Raw genomic sequence first — 24,783 nt, forward strand, 5'->3', positions numbered from 1 at the left:
ATAGGGGTTAATAATTATTATAAAGGAGTAGTAAATTCAGAGATCAAATTTCGAACCTATAGATGCCCACCGAGATTTAAATTTTGAATTTAGTTGACAATAGATTAATAACAATTATAGAGTAATCCCAATTTGATATTAAAAAGATCCAGAATTATATTATACTAACAAAATTTTTAATTACATGTGAAATTCCACGCAATTTTCACGTGCGATGAGACAGTGATAGGATGTACTGATTGTATAAAAAAAAGGAAAGCAAAAATAAATACAACCATAGAGTACACAATTTATACCACTACCAAACACTCCAACATTATATATTTTGATTAATAATTATACATTTAATACACATCACCTCTTTATATATAAATATAACTACTAAACATATAACTCCCCTCCACCTTCATTCCACTCTTCACCCCACACACAAAATCTGTGACACACACTGACACTCTTTTATTTCTTCTTTAATGTCTCTCATAACCGAAATGTGATTTTTCCTTCATATCACATCACATATATTTCTGTAACCATATTTCTGTGTCCATTTTCTTCAAATCAATTTTTATTTTATTTTATCACTACTATATACAATGGATACAAATAGAGTCACATATGAAATATTTTCTAGCCTTGAGAAAAAATGGTTGGCACATTACGAAAACAGTAGTACAAAAACACGAGTTCTTAGCATAGATGGTGGTGGAACAACCGGCATTGTGTCGGGTGCCTCTTTGATTCACTTAGAAGACCAAATTCAAGCGAAAACCGGTGACTCGAATGCTCGAATCATCGATTTTTTCGATATCGTTGCTGGCACAGGAATCGGGGCTTTTTTCGCTGTAATGCTGAATGTTGATGATGGAAACGGTCGACCTTTGTTTAATGCTCGTGAAGTTGTTAAGTTTTTGGACGAAAATCGTAAGAAAATGTACAAGGTTAAAAACGTTGGGTTTTTAAGAAGGAAAAAAATGTTTTCGAGTACTAGTATGGAAAAAGTTTTGAAAAATGTGTTGAGTAGAGAAAATGGTCATATTTTGACACTAAAAGATATGTGCAAACCGATACTTATACCGTGTTTCGATCTCAATAGTTCGGCGCCTTTTGTTTTTTCTAGAGCGGATGCTTTAGAGTCAGATAGTTACGATTTTGACCTTTGGAAAGTAATTCGAGCCACATCGGGTGATCCATCGATGTTCAAGCCGTTTTCATTATCGTCTGTCGATGGGAAAACGGCTTGTGTAGCAATAGATGGCGGGTTGGTGATGAACAACCCGTCTTCGATTGCTATTACTCATGTGTTACATAATAAACGAGAGTTTGAGTCGGTTAGTGGCGTGGAAGACCTCATGGTTTTGTCTATAGGTAATGGTTTAAACATATCGTCTAGACCGAAACTGGATAGTCGTGGTAGATGTGACAAATCGGCCGTTGTGGGAATCGTTCTCGATGGTGTATCGGAAACCATCGACCAAATGTTGGCTAACTCCTTTTGTTGGAACCACGCCGATTACGTCAGAATTCAGGTAACCGACTCGGTTAAGTAGTTTACACTAACTATTAAACTTTTTCATTTAAAAAAAAATTGTTTGAAATGTAAAAAAGATGTTTATATAATTATTTTGATTTTTGTAGTCGAACTGTTACATAAATGGGAACGTGGGACCGAAAATGGAGCAAGTATTGATGGAAAAAGGGGTTGAAACGTTGCCATTTGGTGCTAAACGGTTACTAACGGAGACCAACGGAAAAAGAATTGAAAACTTTGTGCAACGAGTTGTATCTTCACGAAGAAATAGCTTGCCACCAAGTCCTTGTAAGGATGCCGCCGTTAGTCCCATTGTTTATGGGCGTTAAGTGCTCCGTTAAGTTTAACTATCTCAGTTAAAAGGCATCAATAAAGACAAGTTTGTCGTTATGTGTAACTTTCTAATAATTTTTTATTTTTATTTGAATTTTTGAATTAGTATTTTTTTTATTTGTTGGAAATGTTATAGAAATAGTAGTATTAATTAGGGCTTTAATTATTTATTCTCATTGAGCAAAATAAGTAAAGAATTAAGTTGCTTCTAGGCTAATAAATGGCATTAAAAGCTTATGCACTTGCCTTGTAAAAGTAAGATTCCATTATTTAATAATAACTTAATTATGATATTTAAAGTTTAAATTCTTCACTTTTTTGTTATAAATAATCAGATCTAGATTTACACATGTTTGTAGCAATATGCCTCATCTCAATTCTCAAGTCTCAACTTACATTATACATTATTTTTGTTTTCTGAAAAAGCAAATTTACATATTAGTTAAATAGTACAATGTTGATTTATTATTTGAGACAAACTAACATGTAAAGGTGATAAACATTAAATGGGAAGAGTGAAACAAATTTGTAAATAGAAATCGTAAGATAAACATTAAATGGAAAGAGTGGCTTATCTTCTCGTGATGTAATCTTTTAAACTAGCTCATTTTGAACTTTGTCCTTTGTATATATATTTAATTTTATGTTGTTCAAAAAAAAAAAATTAAAATTTTTTTTTTAAAAATGAGGTGAGGTTTGTACATGTTGGTGAGAAAAGTGAGATCAATTTAATTGTTTTCTGTTTACAGACTGTTATGAAATTTGTACCTTCTTTATATTTATTTATTATTGTACCTTTTGATCTTTCTTAGATGTCTATTATAAATATCTAGCTTAATTGCAAAGTTGCATTATTTTTATTCTTTTAGCCAAGCAAAAATTATTTCAAGTTTCTAAGATAATAGATACTGCAACATTTTGGCTATATAAACAAAATTTTCTTTTTGATTAAAGAAAACAATTTAATAACTTAACAAGTATAAACTTAATGCAATTTTTTTACAATGAAAATAAAGGAAAAACACTACCGATCAATGGTTAAAGGTATAATAACGAGCCTAGCAACTCATTTTTGAAAATAGCTTTTAGTTAGCAACAGTGACGGTTCTACAATTGGGGCAGTGTGGACAACTATCCATATTCTAATTCGATCTGGTATAATGTATTTTTTTAGAAGTATAGTTTTAATTTTTTCCTAAAAAGTATAAATAAACTCAAAATACATATAAATGTCATCATCGTTGTCATAAGCCTCTTTTTTGCAAGTATGTTACTTATGTTAGAAACATTAGTTTTGAGATAAAATTATCTATTGGTAATTGGTAAAGTACAAATCTCGATTTATTTTGATGTTTTATAGAGTTGAATAAGAGAAGTTGAATAAAGTTTTTTATTTGTTTGGGTAAATCATACATTGATAAATAATATAGTTGTATGTGAAAATGTTTTTTTTTTCTTTTCAAATTATTATTATAGTAATCACAATAGTCAAGCAACAAATTTATGTAAAGGCTAAATTGTATATTATTGATTTCGATGAACTTATTTTATTTTGTTTAATATAACGTAACTCTAATAAATATAATAAGAGATTTTCAAATTTGCCACCTCACAAAAAAAGTTCTGGCTCCATCCCTGATTATCAAATAATGTTTTAATCAATAGTCTTAACTCAAATTGACATGGTATATATGGGGTTTTTATTCTAGTATAAAACAAAAACCACATCGAGAATTTTGATGTGGTTGGCTAGCTAAGTTAAGGTAAACTTCCAATAGGTTATTGTTGTGATTTGTGAAGTTGTGATATCCCGTGTGGGGTGGTTGATTATTGCTTTGATTAAAATCTGTTAATTGTCCATGAAGCAAATTAAGGATGTTTACTTGAAGAGAAAGAGATCGAAATGGGCTGGTTGGTATGCCTAACTAAATCCAATATCATTATTAGGTTAATCATCTCACTAACATAATATGAAATTACTATTAAGAGCATGTTTAGTGACTACTGAATACGACTTAATAAACACGTGTATATGAGCTTCAACTTTAAAATCATATACAACCTCAATGCTAATCTTCTTAAAAAAAACTTTTAACTATGTGATAAAATCAAAAAATAGGATTAAAGGATATAATTAATGAAATCAATCATGTCATTTTTTGATAGTTTTATAGGAATTTTTTAAAAAAACTTTAAGGTCGCGTTTGGTTCACAGATTCTGATAGAATTTGATGAAATTAGAATAAAATTCCATTTTTTAGTGTGTTTGGTTGTTCAAATATGAAGGAATATGATTCCATTGAAATGTAAACATTCATTTATTTGATGGAATCTCCATTCCTTGAGGGTGTGAGAAGGAATCTCATTTCTTTCGTCACTTGAATTTTCAAAAAATTTCATTCCTTCAAACTCCAATTCCATTGAAAGATTTCATTCCTCCTAAAAACATTCCGTGAACCAAACGCGTTTAGTATTAATAATTTTCCATATATATATATAATATATATAATTTGTGTTTATTGTGATTACAATTTAAGATCTATATACAGTCAAACCTCTATAAATTAATATCTCGGTAAAATTAATAATTTGTCCATACTCAACTTAAGAGAATAGTATAAATCAACACTTGATAAATTAATAACTCGCTAAATTAATAAAATATTTCACTCCCAATACTATTAATTTATAGAGGTTTCACTGTATTGATACTCGATAAAAAATATATATATATTAATAATTTTTCCAATTCAGCTTGTGAACAATAAAAATTTGTATCTTAATCGATAAAATAATAAAATTATAATTTTTTTGAAATTACAGTTTATATACGTTGGCTAAAAAAACCCTATAAATTAACAATTATCGTTTTAGTAAAAGAATGTATAGCCACTTGTATTTTTATTAAACATCGTATGATGATATTACAATGAATGACTTTACCTCAATTAAGGAGCATGACTACATTTAGGAAGTGACTATCTACACACATCAACTGTTCTCATAAAACACATCTGAAACGCCCCGTTATATATAAAACGTCGCGTTTATCGTCCCGTTTTACATAAAACGTCGCATTTGGCCGGTGTGTAGATAGTAAAAGCTATAAGGAGAATTACACGTGGTCTGACACACATGTCAGTCATTCCCCCATTTTATGTACCATTTCACCTAATACGCAACATTTTATGTAAAACGGTACATAAAACGGGAGAATGATTGACATGTGTGTCAGACCACGTGTAATTCTCCTCGTAGCTTTTACTATCTACACACCGGCCAAACCCAGCGTTTTATATAAAACGGGGCGATAAGCGCGACGTTTTATATAAAACGGAGCGCTTCAGATGTGTTTTTATAAACAGTTGACAATTTATCTATAGTATCACCCATTTAATGACCGGCAAGATTAGTTTGTAAAGTATAATTTTTTTTCCAATTTTTTTGTTTTTTTTTGTGTTACGTGTCTTAAAAATATAGAATACCGAATAGTCGAGCTGATTAAAATCTTTCAAACAAATTATCTTAAGCACTGGAGTTTAAGACGTCTTCAAAATCATGAGAAACTTTTAAAAATGTCATAATTCACATGTAAATGTGTCAAAGATTAGTTGATATTGCAACCTGCACGAATACAAAACTAATGTAAAGTCATTACATTGTACATATCGTTTTCTAAACATTGATTCCGCAACTTCTTCAAATGCCTTTTGGTTTATTGTGTGTATAAGTGTATTGATGTACGAGTAATAAATATTGGTTTATTACTTGGTCAATTGGTAGAGGGCTGGTTCCCAAAACCTACCATGTTATTTTGCATAGTTATGTGGTACATCGCCGTATGAGTTTCTGGTCTTCGCTTCGTAAACGTCTCCCATGTTTCCTCGTACAGCTATGGTTTAGAACATCAAGGAACCCACGCACTATGTGTCACAACCATGTATGCATTGTCAGCTAGCCTTCCCGTTTCCCCATTCTAGCCCGTGCGCTTGATTGTTTAATTTTAAAGGTTTTATTCTTATTTGAAAGATAAAACGAATAAACGGCTAATACCCCAACTTTGATGGGCCAATGTCGGGTTTAGAGGTTTATTCTTTCATGTGTAGAGGGTGGAGATCTCTCAAGGAGAAAATAACTTGAGGGGTCAAGTTATATTAATCTTAACCCTTTGATTAAAATTAAGGGTTGAGATTAAAAGATGATCTTTTAATTTATACCCTTGATTTTAAATCAAATATCAAGATTACCCCAACTTGACTAATCAAGTTAGGTAACTGGAGTGAATCTCATCCCGTAGAGGGTATAGCATTGCTAAGACACCCTCATCACGTTTACATGTGTCAAGATTTAAACCCTTGATCCCGTAAAAGAAATCACAATACGAAAGACTTAATAACAAATGGATTATCACTCCATATGTCAAATCTTAAATTATATTATATTATAAAACAAATTCTCTCTATCTAAATATTAAGTTTCAATATTTTTTTTCCCAAAATGTCCCTCTGTCTATTCTAAATTTACCTAAAATAACTATAATACTTTTTCTCTCTCCTTAAATCTTAACCAATCATTTTTTCTCTTTCCTCCACAAACCAATTATTCCTCCAATCCATTCAAAACTTTTTATCTCAAAAACCGTACATCGATAAATTATAAAATTTATATGTGTTCTTAAAATTTCATGCACTTTCATTAGAGATGACATTCGATATACTTTCGAATAATTTTTAAATCCAATAGCGGAACCCGTACGGTTAAGGCATTTGGCTATCATACTTTATTACCTATCACCTCTACCATTTCATTGCCGCAACGTACGGGTACTTACTCTCGTATTTTAAACTATTTACTGCTTATTTAATAGTTAAAGTCACGTTATGTATCGTATTTTTTGAAAAGGCTATGCGTAATGTATTTTTTTTTTTAAGACTAACAAAAACACTCTTTTAACTCAAAAATGGTATAATATTTAGAGAAGAGTTCAAAGAGAATGAGAAGTAATTCTATTAATGAGAGATTATTAACGTTCAACAAATCCTTATATATATATAGGCTAAGAGTTAAATGTACGGATCGTCCTTGTGGTTTACACACAACATCACCTTTCGTTCCTGTGCTTTCATATTATCAGTCGTCGTCCTTTACAGACGGATAAGGGTCAAGGTTCGTCCTTTACGATAATGTTCATTTGCTGGATTCCGTCAAGCTCCATACGTGACCTTCACGTGAGGGCACTTAGGTCTTTTCCACCTTTAAAGGACCAAAGTTGACTATTTTTTTTCCTTTTTTTCTCTTAACCTTTAAACTTAAAAATCTATAATTATATTTGTATATACATACATAAACAGACATATACAAAAATAAAAACCAATCTGAATATTTCATATTAATCTCTAGAAAGAAACTCATACCCAAGATCTGTTATCATCTTCCAATCCAACATATATCCAAATTAAATAAAGAAACCAATTAATCTATAGCAATGTTTTAAAAACCGGTATTTTAGTTATACCGGGGTGGAAACATTTTCCGGTATTATCGGTAATACCGGAAATACCGGCCGGTACGACTATTTTTAATTTATTATATTTTTTGTGTAAAAATCTTACAAAACTTGTTACAATTTAACAAAAATAGTCAAAATGCAATTATAATTTACTCAAAAATAATACCAAATATGTATTTCATAACAAAATATAGGTTTTAAAGTTCACAAAAAATAACATTAAAGTATCATAAAAATAATTTTTTAAAAAAATCAAATTTTATTTTTTGAAAATACCGGAAATACCGGTATGGTAATACCGGAAAATACCAGAAATACCGGTCGGTATTGAATAGTGAAAATACCGGACTTAAAATACCGGCGTGGTCTCCGGTACCAGTAATACCGGCCAGTATTTACCGGTATTTAAAACATTGATCTATAGGGAAATGCTAAATACAGCCCTAAGGGCTGTATTTAACGTGCATAAAACAACTCGTACTTTCCATATTAAAAGTCCACCCCTAATTTTCATGGTAAATGTACAAATAATTTATGCACCTTAAACACAAGATGTATAAACCAATACAAAGATTTATGGGTTTTTCAGTTCGGATGCCATTTGCCAAAACCAATACATAATCAAATTACATATATAACAAATACATATATTAAGGAGCTTTTGAGATTGAAAAGGGCACGTTACCAACCGCCTTCAGATCTTCCGGCCAACCACCGTCACACACCTATGCTACTAACAACGTCGCCCTCCCTGCCGGAAACAACCGTCGCCCTCCCCTAACGGATATAACCACTGCCACCTACTCAGTCAAAAATAGCCGGCCACCACTACCTGGAAACACCGCCACCCATTACCGGAAGCCACAGACGGAACAAATCTCCGCCACCCACAATCGGAAGCCACAACCGGAAACAATTATGGATGTAGTAATGTGATTTGGTTTCAGGTGGTTGGTAATTCATCTTTAAAGAATTGCAGATATGATAAGGTTCCTGTGGTGATGAATTGGTTTCTTCTTGTAGAATTTCGTGGTATGTATATGAGGATGGAAAATATATATGTATTTAATTATTTATATATAGAACTAGAAAGATCTTGATTTGTTATTAGGATTTAATTGGTAAAGATGGATTTATTTGGATGAAAATGATGTATGTGGTGATGTTTATGTTTTTGTAGCAGGATGAAAGAACAGAGAAAAACAAAGTAAAAATCAAATATGGTCTTTTAAGAGTGGAAAAGACTTAAGTGTCCTCACGTGAAGGCCACATGTGGTGTTTGACGGAATTCAGCAAACGGACGTTATCGTAAAGGACGAACCTTGACCCTTGTCCACCTGTAAAGGACGACGGCTAATAATATGAAAGCACAGGGACAAAAGGTGATGTTGTGTGTAAACCACAGGGACAATCCGTACATTTAACTCTATATGCTAAAGAACATAATAATCTAGAAAATATGCCAATACATATACATAGAAGTGAATATCCATCATATATTATATTATAACACCCTCATTTGATATTCGCACTACTATACGCAAATATGATGTTTGTTGCCTCGTTAAATACCTTGCCAAGATAAAACTAATGGGATAAAAACTCGATTAAGGGAAAAAGAGTGTAGCGCGTATAATACTCCACCTCGTTTGAATATCCGTCTTCAAAATATCTGATATCGATCTTATACATAAATTACTCAACAATCTGCCAAATTATTGCTCGATTATGTTTGATGAAGATTGATTGTGTCACCGTCTTGTTGATCATATATCAAGATTGAAGTAGTATTGTTTGGGCTTGATTTATATACACCACAATACCATATTATCTTTCAAATATACCATTGAATATTACTTACTAGTCTTGGAAATACATTCTTCTTAAACGTCTTTATTATTGATATTTGAACATGACCATTTTCATAGTTTGATGATGTAGTTATTAATGATTGTGTGATCTTCATAAAATTTGTAGTGTCACCATTTGTGAAAAATTAAATTGTTTGTGACTGTCCTTAGCAAATATATAACATGAATATATCCAACCATATTTGGCATTGAACTATTACCGAAATATGTCGTGAGTTTCTTATAACGCTGACGTGTTGATTCAAAGTCTTGTATTGCTAACACATTTATAGAATAATGTAATATCGGGAATACACAGTACCATGTGTAGTACTGAGAAAATACATCAAAATCTCATTGGCGGCCCAAAACCGACAATAATTAATGAGTAAGCCTTGCCAATATCGTAGCTCGTTTTTCTTATTTTTTCTATATATTTTTAATACAAAAATCACAAACAACATTATGATAAAAACATAATATTATATTAAAAATTAAAAAAATACATATACATAGAAAAATATTACATAATCCTTGAAATCAAATACTACATGATAAAAAAAAAAGAATCATCACATATTTTTCCAAACAAAAAACCAATACATAATACTTAAAAAGTTACAATTTAAAAATGTTACTTATTATGTAGACATAGGTTTTTTTTTATAAGTCTAAGTATATGAAAAAACATGTTGCTGTTGTGAAACAACGACCTAATAACAAAGTATATTATAACATACAACAATCATAGAATGAACAATAGAAAGAATAGAGATAAGAAAATAGAGATGAGAAGAGTTATTTTATTGATATCTTTAACACTATACAATGACCACTATTTATAGAGCTTTTAGTAACACCATATACATAAATGTGATATAGGTTAAGAAAATGGATAGTCACATAATAAATATAAACTACATTCATAACAGTTGCAGTTGTTAGATCTAGATTTATCGTTAAATGGAAAAAAAAAACTACTGAAACCATTTAAACTCATAACTTACGGTCATCAATAGGTTGTTTTCATGTTTTGTGAGTTACTGAGTTTTCTAAAAATGGGCCGTCAATTGGAAGTGCAACCTTGCCAAGTTGTGTGGGCCTTTGGCTTATCTATGAATCTATGATCCATGATAAATAGAATGAGAATAACTTATTTTGTTTAGTTGATTCAAATAATAAAAGGGATAAATATCATAGAATGTAACAAACTTTAGACGAATGTCTATAGTAGGAAATAACTAAAGTTTTGTATATTGTATGTAAACAACTTTAAAAAATGTTTATTGTATATAAGAAAACATACGTGTCAACCATATAGAGGTGACACTTGTCTGATTTTAATTGGTTGAATACATTTTTTTACATACAATAAACATTATTTTCGAGTTGTTTACATACAATACACACAACTTTAGTTATTTCCTACTATAGACATTTGTTCAAAGTTTATTACATTACAAGATACTTAACCCATAATAAAATTAAAGAGATAGAGGTGAGAAATACTCTCATTTTCAACATTTGTCACAAATGTTAAGAAATGATGATAATGAAATCAACTAAGTTTTTTTTTTCTTACGGGTTATACATATTAATTTTAATTATTTATATTATAATATTGTGTAATTTTTGTTTATTTTTTAGTATAAATTTGTTTTTATTATTATTATTATTATTATTATTTTAAATTTGCCATGTGTTTATTCTCTATTTACAACAAACAACGAAAGTTTTTCTCTTTTTAAATACTAATTCTCTTTACTATCATTTTTATTTTCTCTTTTTAAACACTTCCAAACATGTTTTGCTCGTTGGTTGTTTTTAGCAAACATACCAAAATTTGTTAGAAATCAACATGAACGTTTGTTATGATAAAGTGTAAACAATATTATGGAACTTAGAGTCAATAAAACAACACCCCACTAACTTTCATTAGCACACTAGGAGTGGAGCTTGGTAGACGATCAGTTGGGTGAAATCGATGAAAAACACGGTAAATACAAATAGTCTTGTGTATACATGATGTGATAGCTCTACTAAAAAATAAAGAAAACCAAAACGCCGTTTATAAAAAAAAAAAATTTACAAAAGGATCTCCGAAAAATGTGATCATTTGATCCATTCATAAATCACCACATAATATCCCGCCCAAATTATCATATATCGGCTAATAATATTTTATTTAAAAGCGCGGGAGCACATATTTTCACCAAAAACTCAAAAACAAAAAAAAGGCGGAAAACAACCATCATTCCGTATAATCAACCCGCGCTCTTCCAAAAAAAAAAAAAAAATTCTTTTTTTAATCCCTACCTTCTCTTTCATTTTCACTTTCTCTCACACACACACATACACTTTCTGTATCTAACAGCAAAACTGTAATCTTCATTTTCCCCCAAATTTTCCGATGGCGGATAATCGGAGAGGCTACGAACAACCGACGAACGCCGCGCGAAAGAAAAGGAAGCTGGAAGACGAGTTCATCATCGCCGATCAACGAATCGATTTTTCGCAACAAGAAGATGTAGAGTCTGAAATCCGTGCTCAGATTCAAATACTATCAGAGTGTAATTTTTCTTCGAATGAATCAGATCGCGCGTTAGCTAAACGCTGTATTCTTACTCTGGCTGATTTTGCTAAGAACGGTATTGTTCATATCTATATCTATATCTATATATATATATATATGTATTTACGTTAGTATGTACATTTTATTGAATATGAATAATGAATTTATTTACACACGTGTATTAAGTATATTTTAATTTGATTTATTATATATTCATCTGATAAAGTATGTATGTTTATTTTTATTGTTAATTTTGCATATGGTTTTGATTTTTAATCTGTAGTTTGATATGAAGTATGTTTTGACAGTTAATTTCTGTTTTGTGCTATAGTAGTTAAGTTGAATGATTATGAGTTGATATGAGCTATGAATTTGTTTACATATTGACTAAACTTGTTGTTTGACTGCTTTATGTGTTTTTAGAGGAAATGGTGAGCATGTTTTTTGAGTTCGGTGTTGTGCCAGCTCTGGTACAACATCTTCAAGAGCCACAGTGGCCAGATGAGGTTGTTCCTGGATTGAGGCCATATGAGCATGAGGTGGAGAAAGCAAGTGCCTTTACCCTTGGACTTCTTGCGATTAAGGTAGTTATTGCTGATAGACACTTTGACATATGTTTTTTTGATGCCTAGGTGTGTTCCTATTGCAAGTTGTAATTAAGCAGCTATCAAAAGGATGTTTATGATAACATACTGTTTCTACTGTTGAATATATTCTAGTTATATCGTTGTTATAAGTCGTTAATGAAACATCAGCCAGTAGTGGATGCATTCTTTGTCATTAGTATTTGTATGAAACAAGAGGCGCCACAAGTTATCATCACCGTGTTTAATTTATTAGTTATATTACATACCTTGTTAAGCATTCAAGATATGGTGTTTCATTCGCATATGTACAACACTGTTGGAGGTCTTAGACATATTTTTCATGTTGCCACACTAAGAAACTTGTAAAAGATCTGGCCATGCGTTCAAGCATCAAACTATGGTGCACAGCTGTCGCTTCAGTATGTTGTTGCTTTTGGCTTGGGATGCCATTATTCTAGGATGAACTGTTGGAACCCAACCTATAGTTGCCAGAGAATATGTAAAGCTAGATTTTATCTAAGGCATTTTTTTGTTGCGCTCTGTTTCCAATTTAATATCTTTATGATGTAATGTATAACAGTCTCTTTAAAAAATGTGTTGCAAGACACTTTAAAACCAAGGCATCTGTTATTGTCACTTTTTGTATGAATAACAACGTCAATTTTTCTTCTTAAAACCTTGAGATAATTCATAGAAAGAGATGATGTTGTTTCTGATACACAAAAGTTGGGTCAACCTGTTGCAGGAAGGGAAACATTTGATTTGTGAAGACAGCTGTGAACTGTTTTGCTAACTCACTGTTTTTGTATATTAGTAATTTGTTCTAATTTGTACCGCTACAGGTTTATGTGAATAACCATATATTTTTTTTTTATTCTGATGGGTTAACAGCCTGAGCATCAACGTTACATAGTTGATGCTGGAGCCCTACCTTATCTTGTTGCTCTGCTTAAGAGGCATATGGATGGCCAAAGTTCTCGAGCAGCCAATGGTGCGATAAGGAAAGCAGCTGATGCAATCACCAACCTTGCTCATGAAAATAGCAGTATCAAGACCCTTGTTAGGTTAGTTTCTTTATTTGGCATGCTTTTCAGTTGTGATTTAGCTATGTAGCTACCTTCTAACTACAGCTTTATGCTCAGGATTGATGGTGGAATTCCCCCTCTTGTTGAATTGTTAGAATCCACTGATGCAAAAGTACAGAGAGCTGCAGCAGGAGCCTTGCGTACACTAGCTTTCAAAAATGATGAAAACAAAACTCAGGTTGATGCTTTTTTAGGTTATTGGATCCTGTTTTTAAATGCAGAACTACAGTATTTCTAACAAGTTCTAAAATGACATGCAGATAGTGGACTGTAATGCTCTGCCCACTCTTGTTTTAATGCTCCAGTCAGAAGATGTTGCAATACACTATGAAGCGGTTAGTTACTGTAACATATTTTTAGATACCAAATGATGTGCATATGTAAGGTCATCAAATGAATGCCTAAAATCATGCCCAGTAAGGTGATCAAAACATGTGACGAGAACAAAGGTCAGGACTAGGAGAGAAAAATGTCTCCAGCCATGACAAACATATCTGGATTGGGCATGTTTTTAGGCAAACATAGTAGACATATGTATTATTACTCGTGCCATCATATATCTGAGTGTATTTAACCTTGCTTCCAGCCTGTAATAACTTTTGAATGGTCTCAGGTTGGTGTAATTGGCAATCTTGTTCACTCATCTCCAAATATAAAGAAACAAGTTCTTCTTGCAGGAGCATTGCAGCCTGTAATTGAATTGCTTAGGTAACATATATTTCCTCTACTGTCTATGGCCAAGTGTGTATGTCTTTGGGTGTATGCACATGTATTTCTAGGATAGCATTTACTCTTAATGAACAGAAGGTATCTTCAGCTGTAGGAAGCTTTTCTTAGATTTAGTAAAGATAATTGTTCTTTAAATGTGGAATTACTTGGAATACATCATTGCTAAATAGGCAATAGATGTTATGGCTGTATGGCTAAGTAGGCAACACTGCAATAGATGTCATTGCTGTATGATCAGCTTTCATTAGTGAAAGTTTGTGTTAATTATGAACCATTCAGCATAACAAAGGGAGGTGGGGATGTTTTGGCTTTGATTAATTTGAGTTCAATTTCTTTTGGTGTTTCTTAACTTCTATTTTTTTCCAACAGTTCAACCTGTTCAGAAAGCCAAAGAGAAGCTGCCTTACTTCTTGGACAATTTGCTGCTGCTGACACGGACTGCAAGGTTGTTTATCCATTTAGAGTACTTTATTATAACTATGCTGCCTGCTATGGGAGAAATTATTTTATTGATTAACCAAATTTTTCTGCACATCATTTACTCTATATTCAGCTGTCTATCATAAGCCATAAAATTAACAAACATACTTTCACAGGTCCACATAGTTCAAAGAGGTGCTGTTGGTCCATTAATTGAGATGTTGGAGTCTCCAGAAACTCAACTAAAGGAAATGTCGGCCTTTGCACTCGGGAGGTTGGCGCAGGTATCCATGTATTTAGTTATAATTTTTCTTATGATTTCAGCCTCTGCAACATTTTTTAATGCTCAACTAAGGAAATCTCAGCCGTTATGCCAAAACTTCAAGACCCATTTATTTTACTTGATTCAGAATTGTATATTGATGTTATTTTCCTGGTTTATAGGACACTCATAACCAAGCTGGAATTGCCTATTGTGGGGGCATTGCTCCATTATTGAAACTTCTTGATTCTAGGAATGGCACTCTGCAACACAATGCTGCCTTTGCTTTGTATGGTCTTGCAGATAATGAGGTAATCTTAAATTTGTTATGTCAGTAGATTTTCTTTCTATCCTATCTGTAGGTAATATCTTCCAACTTATTAAAACTCTTGTTGTAGGATAATGTTGCTGATCTTGTAAGGCTTGGTGGTGTTCAAAAGCTGTTGGATGGTGAATATATGGTTCAAGTAAGTATTCTAAGTGATGCATTTATGCAAACAATTGTTAAGTCTAGCCCTTTTGCTGCTCTACCCAAGTCATTGCAAGATTTTAGACATGTCACATGATTGGTTAAAAACTTAAAATTATGAGTTGATATTTTTGCAGCCAACTCGGGATTGTACGGCAAAGATGCTGAAAAGATTGGAGGAGAAGATTTGTGGAAGGGTAATTATTTGCATCACATTTTATGCTACTTTAGGATTCTTAATATTTTTCTTACAGATAGCTATAATAGAGTGTTGGAATTTCTAGAAATTTTTCAACAAAATTATCTTGGAACTCTATTCCTAGTCTCGTTAGAATACATATATCCCTGATTCTGTGGACTCTAATATACAGTAGACAAATATGTTTCTCTTTTCTTCTATGGCTGGCTTTTTTTTTACCATGTCAAAGCCAAGTTCATAAGCTATTTCTTGAAAAGAGAATATAGTTGTCCACTATCTGGTTTCTTAGATGAAATGGATGCTCTTTGCATGAAGTAGGAAAAGGAATTCTAGAAATAACCACAAGGTTTTTAGGTCAACTTGTGACCCTCTTTGATTTTGTCTTGAGGCCTTTATTCATTAGATTATGCCATCACATGAACAATAACATTATATTTTTCTTGTCAGGTTTTGAGATACTTGCTGTACATAATGCGTACTGCTGAGATCAGTGTTCAACGACGAGTTGCCTTGGCTCTTGCTCACATCTGTTCACCTGATGACCTGCAAGCAATATTTGTCGACAACAATGGTAATTTGTGTATGTGGTATTCTTATTATTAGAGACGGGGCAAACTGGGCGGGTTGTGGAACATACCAAATAGCATGTCTTTTTGTTTCGGTTAAATTGATGTTGCGTTACACAGTAGTTTCTTCCTTTTGTTTTAATTTTGTTTATTCTGAATGTCTTATATTATCTATGTGTTCTTATTAGGATTGACTGGTGTATTACATAGTTTGCTAACACTGGAATATGATATATTATGAGTTCTGCTTAATAAATTCGATAAAACTTTTCAGGACTAGATTTACTTTTGGAGCTTTTACAATCACCAACCCATTCAACAAAGCATCGGGTAGATAGTTGTGTCGCTTTACTTAAGTTAGTTGAAAAGGCTACCTCACTTTCTCCTGTGGATGCAGGACCGTCATCTCCAATATCTCAGGTTCTTGATTTATCATTTTATTTTTCAATTATATAATGTTTAGTTTTTTGGTTAGCTATATGCATTTTTTTAAATTAAAAATGAGAAATTCTTTAGTAAACTATCAGATACTTCCATAGATTTTAACTTAAAAATGCTTTTGTATCTTTATAATGGAATATAATAGCTGTTAGAAGTGTTTGCAAGATATTTTGTCTGAGTATTTTTTTTAGCGACAGTCAAGTACTTTAAGTAACTTTTCTTTCAGGTGTATCTGGGTGAGCAATATGTGAACAACCCTACACTTTCGGACGTAACTTTCCTCATTGAAGGTAGAATTACCTTTGCTTAACGAAACACATTGCTGTAGTGTCTTCTTTAATTGTTTATCGAAAGATGTGGTTGATGTTATGTATTTTTATGTTTCAGGTGAACGATTTTATGCTCACAGGATTTGTCTGCTTGCTTCTTCGGATGCATTCCGGGCCATGTTTGATGGTGGTTACAAGGTTAGTCGCATTGTACTAACCTACAATTCTACAAACATGTCAAATTAGTTATTGTCGTCATAATGGAGTCTTGATTTTCTTTCATTCATCATTTTGTGTTTGATCTTTTGAGTCAATGCATTGTTAGGAGAAAGATGCTAGAGATGTCAAGATTCCAAATATTAAATGGGAGACATTTGAGTTAATGATGAGGTATGTGATACATGTGTCTCTCATCTTTGTTTTTATTTCAAAAAGGATAATTACAAGTTATAAAGATGGCAATCTAAATCCATTTATTTATAAATGGGTTGATTTAGGTTAGGTCTTATATGTTGCAGGTCAACTGGTAAATTCTCAAACTAAAGCAAAAAGGGAAATGGGTTAACTGGTGAAACTTGCCTAAAGTTTATATTTAATCATATACTCTTTTAAGTTCCTGCACTAAAAGGAGTATGTTATTCACCTGTTGTAATCATGCTTTAGGTATTAAACATCCGCAAACTAGTTTTTTTGGGGTCAATCCAATTTGTTGTGACCTTTTTGTTGACCTGTAAGCAACATTTATTCATATTGACCCATTACCCAACCTACCCATTCTGCCAACTTTAAAGTTCATGCTTTACATATGATTTTTCATCAATATTTTGCTTACAGGTTCATATACACTGGATCAGTAGAGGTAAATTTGAGAATAGCCCATGATCTTCTTAGAGCTGCTGATCAATATCTTCTTGATGGGCTTAAGCGTCTTTGTGAATACACCATTGCACGGGTGAGTTATACTTCTTTTTAAATGACACCTTTTTACAGGTTTGTCATGTGTGTTGCTAACATGTGATTCTTTTTCTATTGCCTTCATCTGTTTCAGGATATACGGGTTGAAAATTTAGCTCTAATGTACGAGTTATCAGAGTCTTTCAATGCCGTGTCACTAAGAAATGCATGCATTTTGTTTGTTTTGGAACATTATCGCCAAATAGAATCAAAACCATGGTATGATTTCATATTATGCGAAAAGTTTGATATTTACAAGTTTAGGTGGCCCCTTTGACCCATTTCTTTATAATTGGTCAATGTGGGTAATTTTTCTTTGGGTGAAATAAAAGATAATATCCCTGACCAGTCAATTCACCTAAATATTTATAATACATTAATCCTCTCTAACTAATATCGTGGACAAAGTGTTTGATTCGACCTGGTCGACCTGCAAGATACTACTGATTTATTGCTTATATGCTGCTAAATTGAAACATCTAACTTTCAGGTATGCTAGTCTGGCCCCGCGAATTTTACCAGAGATCCGAAATTACTTTCTGACAACGCTTACCAAGCCAGTGGAAAACAACTTGCAGCAATAGATGATGACTGTAGGTTCATTTTTTATTACTTATAAGATAAGATGTATAGAATGTACTTGTTTATATTGAAGAATTTAATCTGTTAGCAGTACTACTGAATTGAACAACTGTTGGTGTAACTGCCATTTTGCAAATTAATTATCCGTGATTGCTCATTGTCTGCAGACCAAACCATTATATAACCTTGATTCCTGATATTTTATTCATAATGAATGGATTAAATAGCATAATGAAATGTTTACCACAGATTTTTTAGTAGTTCAAGAATGATCTTAATTTTACATAATATACGAAATTACGAATAAACATGATTCATTTGATGTGTACTTCAATAGTTGGCTGAAAACTGGACTTGCTCTCATTTTTCGACCAATTGTCTTTGATACTATAGGCACTATTAATGGCATACAGTGGTCGGTCTACGTCTACTTGAATCTGCTCTCTTGAAGCTTCACTTATAACCTCTATACAATACTTTCTAAATGTATTAAGGTTTACATGCAATTGAAAATTGATTGCAAAAAGGAACTTCATCTCCAATCTGTTCATTTCTGCTGTTGTTACTCCCCCTACTTTTGCATAATATGCATTATTATAGAATCTGCAATTACCAGAACCGAACTTTATGTGGGTATCAAATGGGCTAAAATGATATCAAATGTTTCTTTACTTACCTAGTTTGCCACATTGGCCTTACTTAATTATGCCATGATGAGTAGAAACTGATTATGGGTTTTGATAAGGAGACTTACGCTTCATCAATGAACTTTGTGGCTAACAATATGCTGGTGATCAAAAGACGATGAACGGTAAGTGAAGTTAACATGATATTTTCAGATTGGATCAATCTCTGAATGTATATATGTGCAACAATGAAGCAAGAAGGACTGCACCGAGAGTACTTAAATATGCGTTCCATGTATTGTTGAATCGTAAGTGAAGGTGCTTTTGAGCCATGAAAAATTGTGAGAACATCTTTACGTTGTGTTGTTTGTAACAATGTTTCGTTCTTTTCTACAGATTCCTGAAGAAGTGAGGATAACAAGGATAATATTTTGGGACTTCCCGTTCCACCTTCGAGGCCTAAAGTAACATAAAGTTTTGAAGTGCAAATGCCGTCCTCAGGTGTTAAGGCTTTGGTATCCAAGCAAGGCTGCACGGAAAAAAAGTAAGACATTGCAGGTAACTAAAAAAGGACTGGCAAATTGGCAATTACAAAGGGAGATCATACATACATATTTAAATGATTTACCCAAAAAATGAAATTAATGATCTTAATTACATGGCTGTTGGCTAATAGCAAACACACTTACAAATTGTGTATATATATATATATTTCTCTAGCAAAAACCAGCTTTTATTTTCTTATCAAATCATCTACCATACAAGGAAAATGTTTCTTGTTTTCAAGAATAATACGAGTATTTTTTTTAAAACCTGAATTCCTCATTACCATATAACCCACATGGCCACATCCAAAAAACTATAAGCACCCTCATTACCATAATACTTTGTATAAATGTATAATATAATTGTATAAATAAAGTTTGAAGAATAAATGTGTTACAAGAAACAAGCATAAGATAATAAATTTAATAAGAAAAAAAATGGAGAAATGCAAAAACATACAGAGGAGTTTCTTGTAGTATCCATGGCAGCCAAACCCACTCCTTAAATCATCATCATCACAAATTACATTATAAATTCAAATATAATATCTTGTATGTATGAATGAATGTATGTATATAATTGTAATATTTCTATGATGATGATGATGATGATGATGGATATATATGAGCAAACCTTTATCTGAAGTAAGCATAAACTGTTGGCCTTTACATCTTGTTTGCTACATAACATATATTTGGTCACTCTTATTTATTTTGATGTAACACATTAGTTGTCTTTTATGTCGCTTTGTGATATTGAATATTTATATATTTTATGATTAAATGATTTTGTTGGTTTGTAATAATGAAGGATGGAGGTTGGTAGATTTTGATGAACATGGAAGGTGGTGTGTGTTGGATCGTCGGTGGTCAAATATCATTCTTTCATAGTTTCATATCACCCCAATGTATGTGGTTCCCGACTTCCCTCTTTAAATTATGTTTTGAGGTTCTTAGGACCATGGCAATGGGGGAGCGGTATAGAGCTCGGTATGTCCATGCCTAACAGCAAACATCGTCGTTAACGTCAAAGTATGCGTTAGACATGAGAAATTCAGGTATAGATTGCCGCTTAGCCATGGAAGAGAAAGAAATATTTAATGATTTAAAAAGGGATGAAATATAAAGTAATTAAAGTATTAAAGTAATTAAAGAGGGATAAGATATTCCATCCCTCTTTAAAAGAAAATCCATTCAGTATTTCAACAATATCTTAAAAGTAATTACTTATTTGTTTATTTAACAATATTAATATTAATGCATAAGATTGTGTATTATTTTACCGATGTACCCTTCAAAAGAAAATCCATTTAGTATTTCAACAATATTAATGCATAAAAATTGTGTATTATATGACTTGAGCTAGGGTTTTTGTTGAGCTGTAAACTTTTCGCATTATGGTAAAACTAGTATTAATGCAAACAGTTCTGAAAATCCATCTTCAATGCCTTTCTAACAAAGTTGATCAAGGTTTTTACTTTTATTTTTTGAACAAAGTTTTTATTTCTCTGATTTTATTTTTTCTAACTAGGTTTTTATATATAATGAGTTGGTCAAGATGATCTAAAAAAGGCTAACGATCCACAAGCCGGTATCATGTTCTTTTATATTTATTCATCACACAAATTGTTTTTATTCCAATAATAAAAAAACAACAATATTTGGAATACTTGCCATAAAATTCTTGGCTTTTTCCCTATCTCACATACCACCGCAACGCGCTGACACAATCTCTCGTTGTTTATTAAAAAAGTGTATCATATTGTTAAAAAAAAACCATTTAAACTTAACATTTTAAAACTAAAAATATTGATTAAAAAACAATATTTTAGTTTATAGTCGAATTAAAAGATAGAATTTAAGATACAAATAAGTAGAAATTAATTTTTATTAATGAATAATCAGTTAATAAAATTAGAATAAAAGAATACTTATAACAATATCGTTTTACCAAATAATAAATTATCTCTTCTCTACTCTCTTATAAAGTAAAAGACTCCTTTTATTAATAGTAATTTCTATTTTTGAATTATCAGATTTTCCCTTTGACATTTTATGTTTTTTCTATCTAATAACGTATTTATATCTATACTAATTTTGATGCCACCACACCATTGTCATTGTTATCATCGTCGCATTTGCGCGAGTACTTGATAAAAAAGATGACATTGAAAATAGATGATTATGGATTTATGGTAACAATAGAATAGAAGATTTAAAATAAGGCCGTATGTATCGTGCTTAACTTCAAAGCTACCATACTTCCTCTATATATAAATAAACGTCACACACATCGATTTATACATAAATCATACAGTATTTACTACGTACTAGTATTTTATCAGAAAGAAAGGATCCCAAAGGTACTACATTCTTTTTCCCTTTTATTTTTTCATAATTAAATATCGTTTTTATATAGAATTATGGATGGCAAATTATTAGAGGTCGACTCGCGGAAATTATATATTTGAAAGTCTGGATACACATATATAATAATAATAATAATAATAATAATAATAATAATAATAATAATAATAATAATAATAATAATGAAAATAAAAGCTGACATCATGCATTAGACTAAGTTGGACTAGTTTATGATAATTGTAATTTGCAGTTAAATTTTTTTTTTTTTTGTTAATTTTCGAACATTGATCATCCAAGAGTAAAAATATATATAACAAGCAAGGTATATAGATATATTTTGATCGTAGAGCTGATTTATGTAAAACAGTTAGGGTATTTTATTTGTTTGAATGTTGTTATGATTTAACGCTTCGGTATTTTTGATGAATGAAAGAATTGAAGGAATGTGATCAATTTGTTTGGGGGACAGGTTCAATCAAAAGCAAATTTTTTGTATCTATATAAACAGTCACGAAAACTTCCCGGTTCGTTCGCTCATGTTTGAAAGTACATTGAGCACACAAGTCATGATATACGTTTGTGTCACAGATGTTGTATCTTTGTCGTTTTAGGTATAACTCGATGTACGTTAACTAGAAAACCAGTAGCAGTTTCTTTGCCGTTTATGTGCGCTGTGTAAATGCTGTTAAACTGCAAAAATTGGTACTCATATTTGCAATGTCAAATGCTAATATCAAGGAACTGAGACCGCGCTTCCATAACGTGTTAAAGTAGTGCAGAGGAGTCAGTAGATATGTTATATGCGTGTTTTGTTCTTTATAACGATTAAGTTAGTCTAAATGTCGAGTGATATTCTTTTAAGTGGGCTTTATTGTTGATACACTAAGAAAAAGTTGTTTCTGGACCAACCCATAAAGCAGAACCCAACCCAACCCAACCCATTTTTACCCAATACCCAACCCGCCCATTTTGCTATTTTAATGACGAGCTTGCCTTGTCTCATATATGTTAGGGCTATACTGGATTCCCTAAAAAATGCTACTTTTGATTTCGTAGATATTTGTGTTTAAGCTAATACTTGCAGGCTTGCAGCATGTTTGTTAGTAGATTCATTAAAGCGCTCATAATGTTATGTTAACTTAAAACTAAAGACACTTGTGCACAGTTTTTACAGGTTATTCAAATATGGACTCTATCGCTTCCACATCCAAACCCATTACATCAACCCCTGAAAGCTCCTTTGACATTTCTGGTGGGTGTCGGGCATTTATAGAACCAGACGGGGTTGAAGAACTTTTGAAACCGTTGATTGAGGCTGGAAGTACATCAATATGTTTTAGCAATTGTAGTTTTGGATTGGAAGCAGCCGTTATTGCTGCTCCCATATTGTTGTCTATAAGTGAACAGCTGACTGAAGTTGACTTATCAGACTTTATGGCCAGGAGGCCTGAAACAGAAGCTCTTGAGGTCATAACCATTTTTTCCGAAGCCCTTCAAGAATCTGACCTCCGGTATCTTAACATCTCAAATAATGCATTAGGTGAAAAGGGAGTTCGGGCATTTGGGCAGCTTTTAAGATCACAATGCAATCTTGAAGAGTTATATCTGATGAATGATGGTATCTCAGAGCAAGCTGCCAAAGCCGTGTGTGACTTAATCCCGTCAACAAAAAAATTAAAAGTTCTGCATTTTCATAACGATATGACAGGTGATGAAGGGGCAATTTCAATTGCTAGGCTTGTGATAAAGTCTCCGGTTCTTGAAGATTTCCGTTGTTCATCCACACGGGTTGGTCCTCAAGGGGGATTTGTGTTATCTGAAGCACTTGGGAATTCTACTAATCTGAAGAAACTTGATCTTCGTGATAACATGTTTGGAGTTATAGCAGGGATTGCTTTGAGTGAGAGTCTTCTCGTCTTTTCCAATCTCACCGAGGTGTATCTCAGTTACTTAAGCTTGGAGGACGAGGGTACCATAGCTATAGTTAACGCTTTAAAAAATTCTGCATCTGCCCTTGAAGTTCTTGAGATGGCTGGAAACGACATTACATCTGAAGCCGCCCCTGCTTTGGCAGCTTGTTTGACTGCTAAAAACGCTACCTTGACTAAATTGGTTTTGTCTGAAAATGAATTGAAGGATATAGGTGCCATAGTGATTGCCAATGCACTTTTTAAAGATGAGTTTGGAAAGTTGACTGAAGTTGACCTGAGTACTAATGAAATCAGAACTGCTGGTGCCCGTGTTTTGTCTCAGGCTGTTGTTGGTAAACCATGGTTTAAGTTGTTGAATATAAATGGTAATTATATATCTGATGAAGGTGTTGACAATTTGAAAGAAATATTCAGGAAGTTCCCTAATGTTCTTGGTCCGTTGGATGATAATGATCCAGAAGGTGAAGAATATGATGATGATACAGAAGATGAGTTGGAATCGAAACTCAAGGATTTTCAAATCAAGTAGGAGGAATAGTGTTGTGTTTCCTTATGAGCTTGAATTTATAGTTATATGATAGTAAAAGTGGCTTTTATCTTATTCAGTTTTCCGAATCTAGTTGAGAATTAAGATGGATGATATATTTTTGGCACTTCAACAGATTTTGTCTTGTCTCTCTCTCTATCTTTATGGTACTTTTCATATCTCTCTTTCAAATGCCTGGTAGTTTTGTGCTACTTTTCCATCCTAAGCTTTTGGTTCTGCATTTTGTGACATGTGTTGTATGTTGTGCAAAATAACATGCATTCATGACTGTTAAAGGTAGCAACATGAGGTTCAACGGGTTGGGTAACGGGTCAAAATGGTTATGATTAGAACAGGTCACTTTTTGACCCTAAAAGTATACAATTAACTAAATGTAATTCTCATCACTGAAACCATATTGCAAGTATAA

The 24,783-nt window shown here is 32.3% G+C and overlaps 4 protein-coding genes across 5 annotated transcripts; 3 read left to right on the forward strand and 1 right to left on the reverse strand.

Annotated features, from left to right (window-relative positions):
- The first annotated feature begins 532 nt into the window (after positions 1–532).
- LOC122608676 (probable inactive patatin-like protein 9) lies at positions 533–1,900 on the forward strand. Its single transcript, XM_043781769.1, has 2 exons — positions 533–1,529; positions 1,639–1,900. Exons 1-2 carry the CDS (start codon positions 597–599, stop codon positions 1,858–1,860), a joined length of 1,155 nt encoding a protein of 384 aa, XP_043637704.1. The 5' UTR covers positions 533–596; the 3' UTR covers positions 1,861–1,900.
- A 9,650-nt stretch (positions 1,901–11,550) lies between these two features.
- Positions 11,551–18,515, forward strand: LOC122608694 (ARM REPEAT PROTEIN INTERACTING WITH ABF2-like). Its single transcript, XM_043781785.1, has 19 exons — positions 11,551–11,871; positions 12,219–12,379; positions 13,274–13,446; positions 13,525–13,645; positions 13,728–13,802; positions 14,081–14,175; positions 14,566–14,641; positions 14,793–14,900; positions 15,061–15,189; positions 15,277–15,345; positions 15,485–15,544; positions 15,994–16,117; positions 16,387–16,532; positions 16,780–16,843; positions 16,941–17,020; positions 17,148–17,212; positions 17,657–17,774; positions 17,871–17,995; positions 18,267–18,515. Exons 1-19 carry the CDS (start codon positions 11,634–11,636, stop codon positions 18,358–18,360), a joined length of 2,121 nt encoding a protein of 706 aa, XP_043637720.1. The 5' UTR covers positions 11,551–11,633; the 3' UTR covers positions 18,361–18,515.
- A 19-nt stretch (positions 18,516–18,534) lies between these two features.
- On the reverse strand, positions 18,535–20,253 carry LOC122608695 (cyclin-P3-1). Of its 2 annotated transcripts, XM_043781787.1 has the most exons (4): positions 19,990–20,253; positions 19,254–19,513; positions 19,113–19,145; positions 18,535–18,961 (listed from the first exon to the last, which is right to left on the reverse strand). In XM_043781787.1, the coding sequence occupies exons 1-4, from the start codon at positions 20,011–20,013 to the stop codon at positions 18,673–18,675; spliced, it is 606 nt and encodes a 201-aa protein (XP_043637722.1). In that variant the 5' UTR covers positions 20,014–20,253; the 3' UTR covers positions 18,535–18,672. The 2 variants fall into 2 exon arrangements, with proteins under 2 accessions (XP_043637722.1, XP_043637721.1); XM_043781786.1 differs by having other exon boundaries at positions 19,113–19,513; positions 19,990–20,252.
- Positions 20,254–21,826: 1,573 nt separating this feature from the next.
- Positions 21,827–24,486, forward strand: LOC122608117 (RAN GTPase-activating protein 2-like). The gene is made up of 2 exons (XM_043781208.1): positions 21,827–21,892; positions 23,062–24,486. The coding sequence occupies exon 2, from the start codon at positions 23,082–23,084 to the stop codon at positions 24,354–24,356; it is 1,275 nt and encodes a 424-aa protein (XP_043637143.1). The 5' UTR covers positions 21,827–21,892; positions 23,062–23,081; the 3' UTR covers positions 24,357–24,486.
- The last annotated feature ends 297 nt before the right edge of the window (positions 24,487–24,783 follow it).

Source organism: Erigeron canadensis, chromosome 7 (assembly GCF_010389155.1).
Source record: "Erigeron canadensis isolate Cc75 chromosome 7, C_canadensis_v1, whole genome shotgun sequence".
In the NCBI taxonomy this organism is placed as follows: Eukaryota; Viridiplantae; Streptophyta; class Magnoliopsida; order Asterales; family Asteraceae; genus Erigeron; species Erigeron canadensis.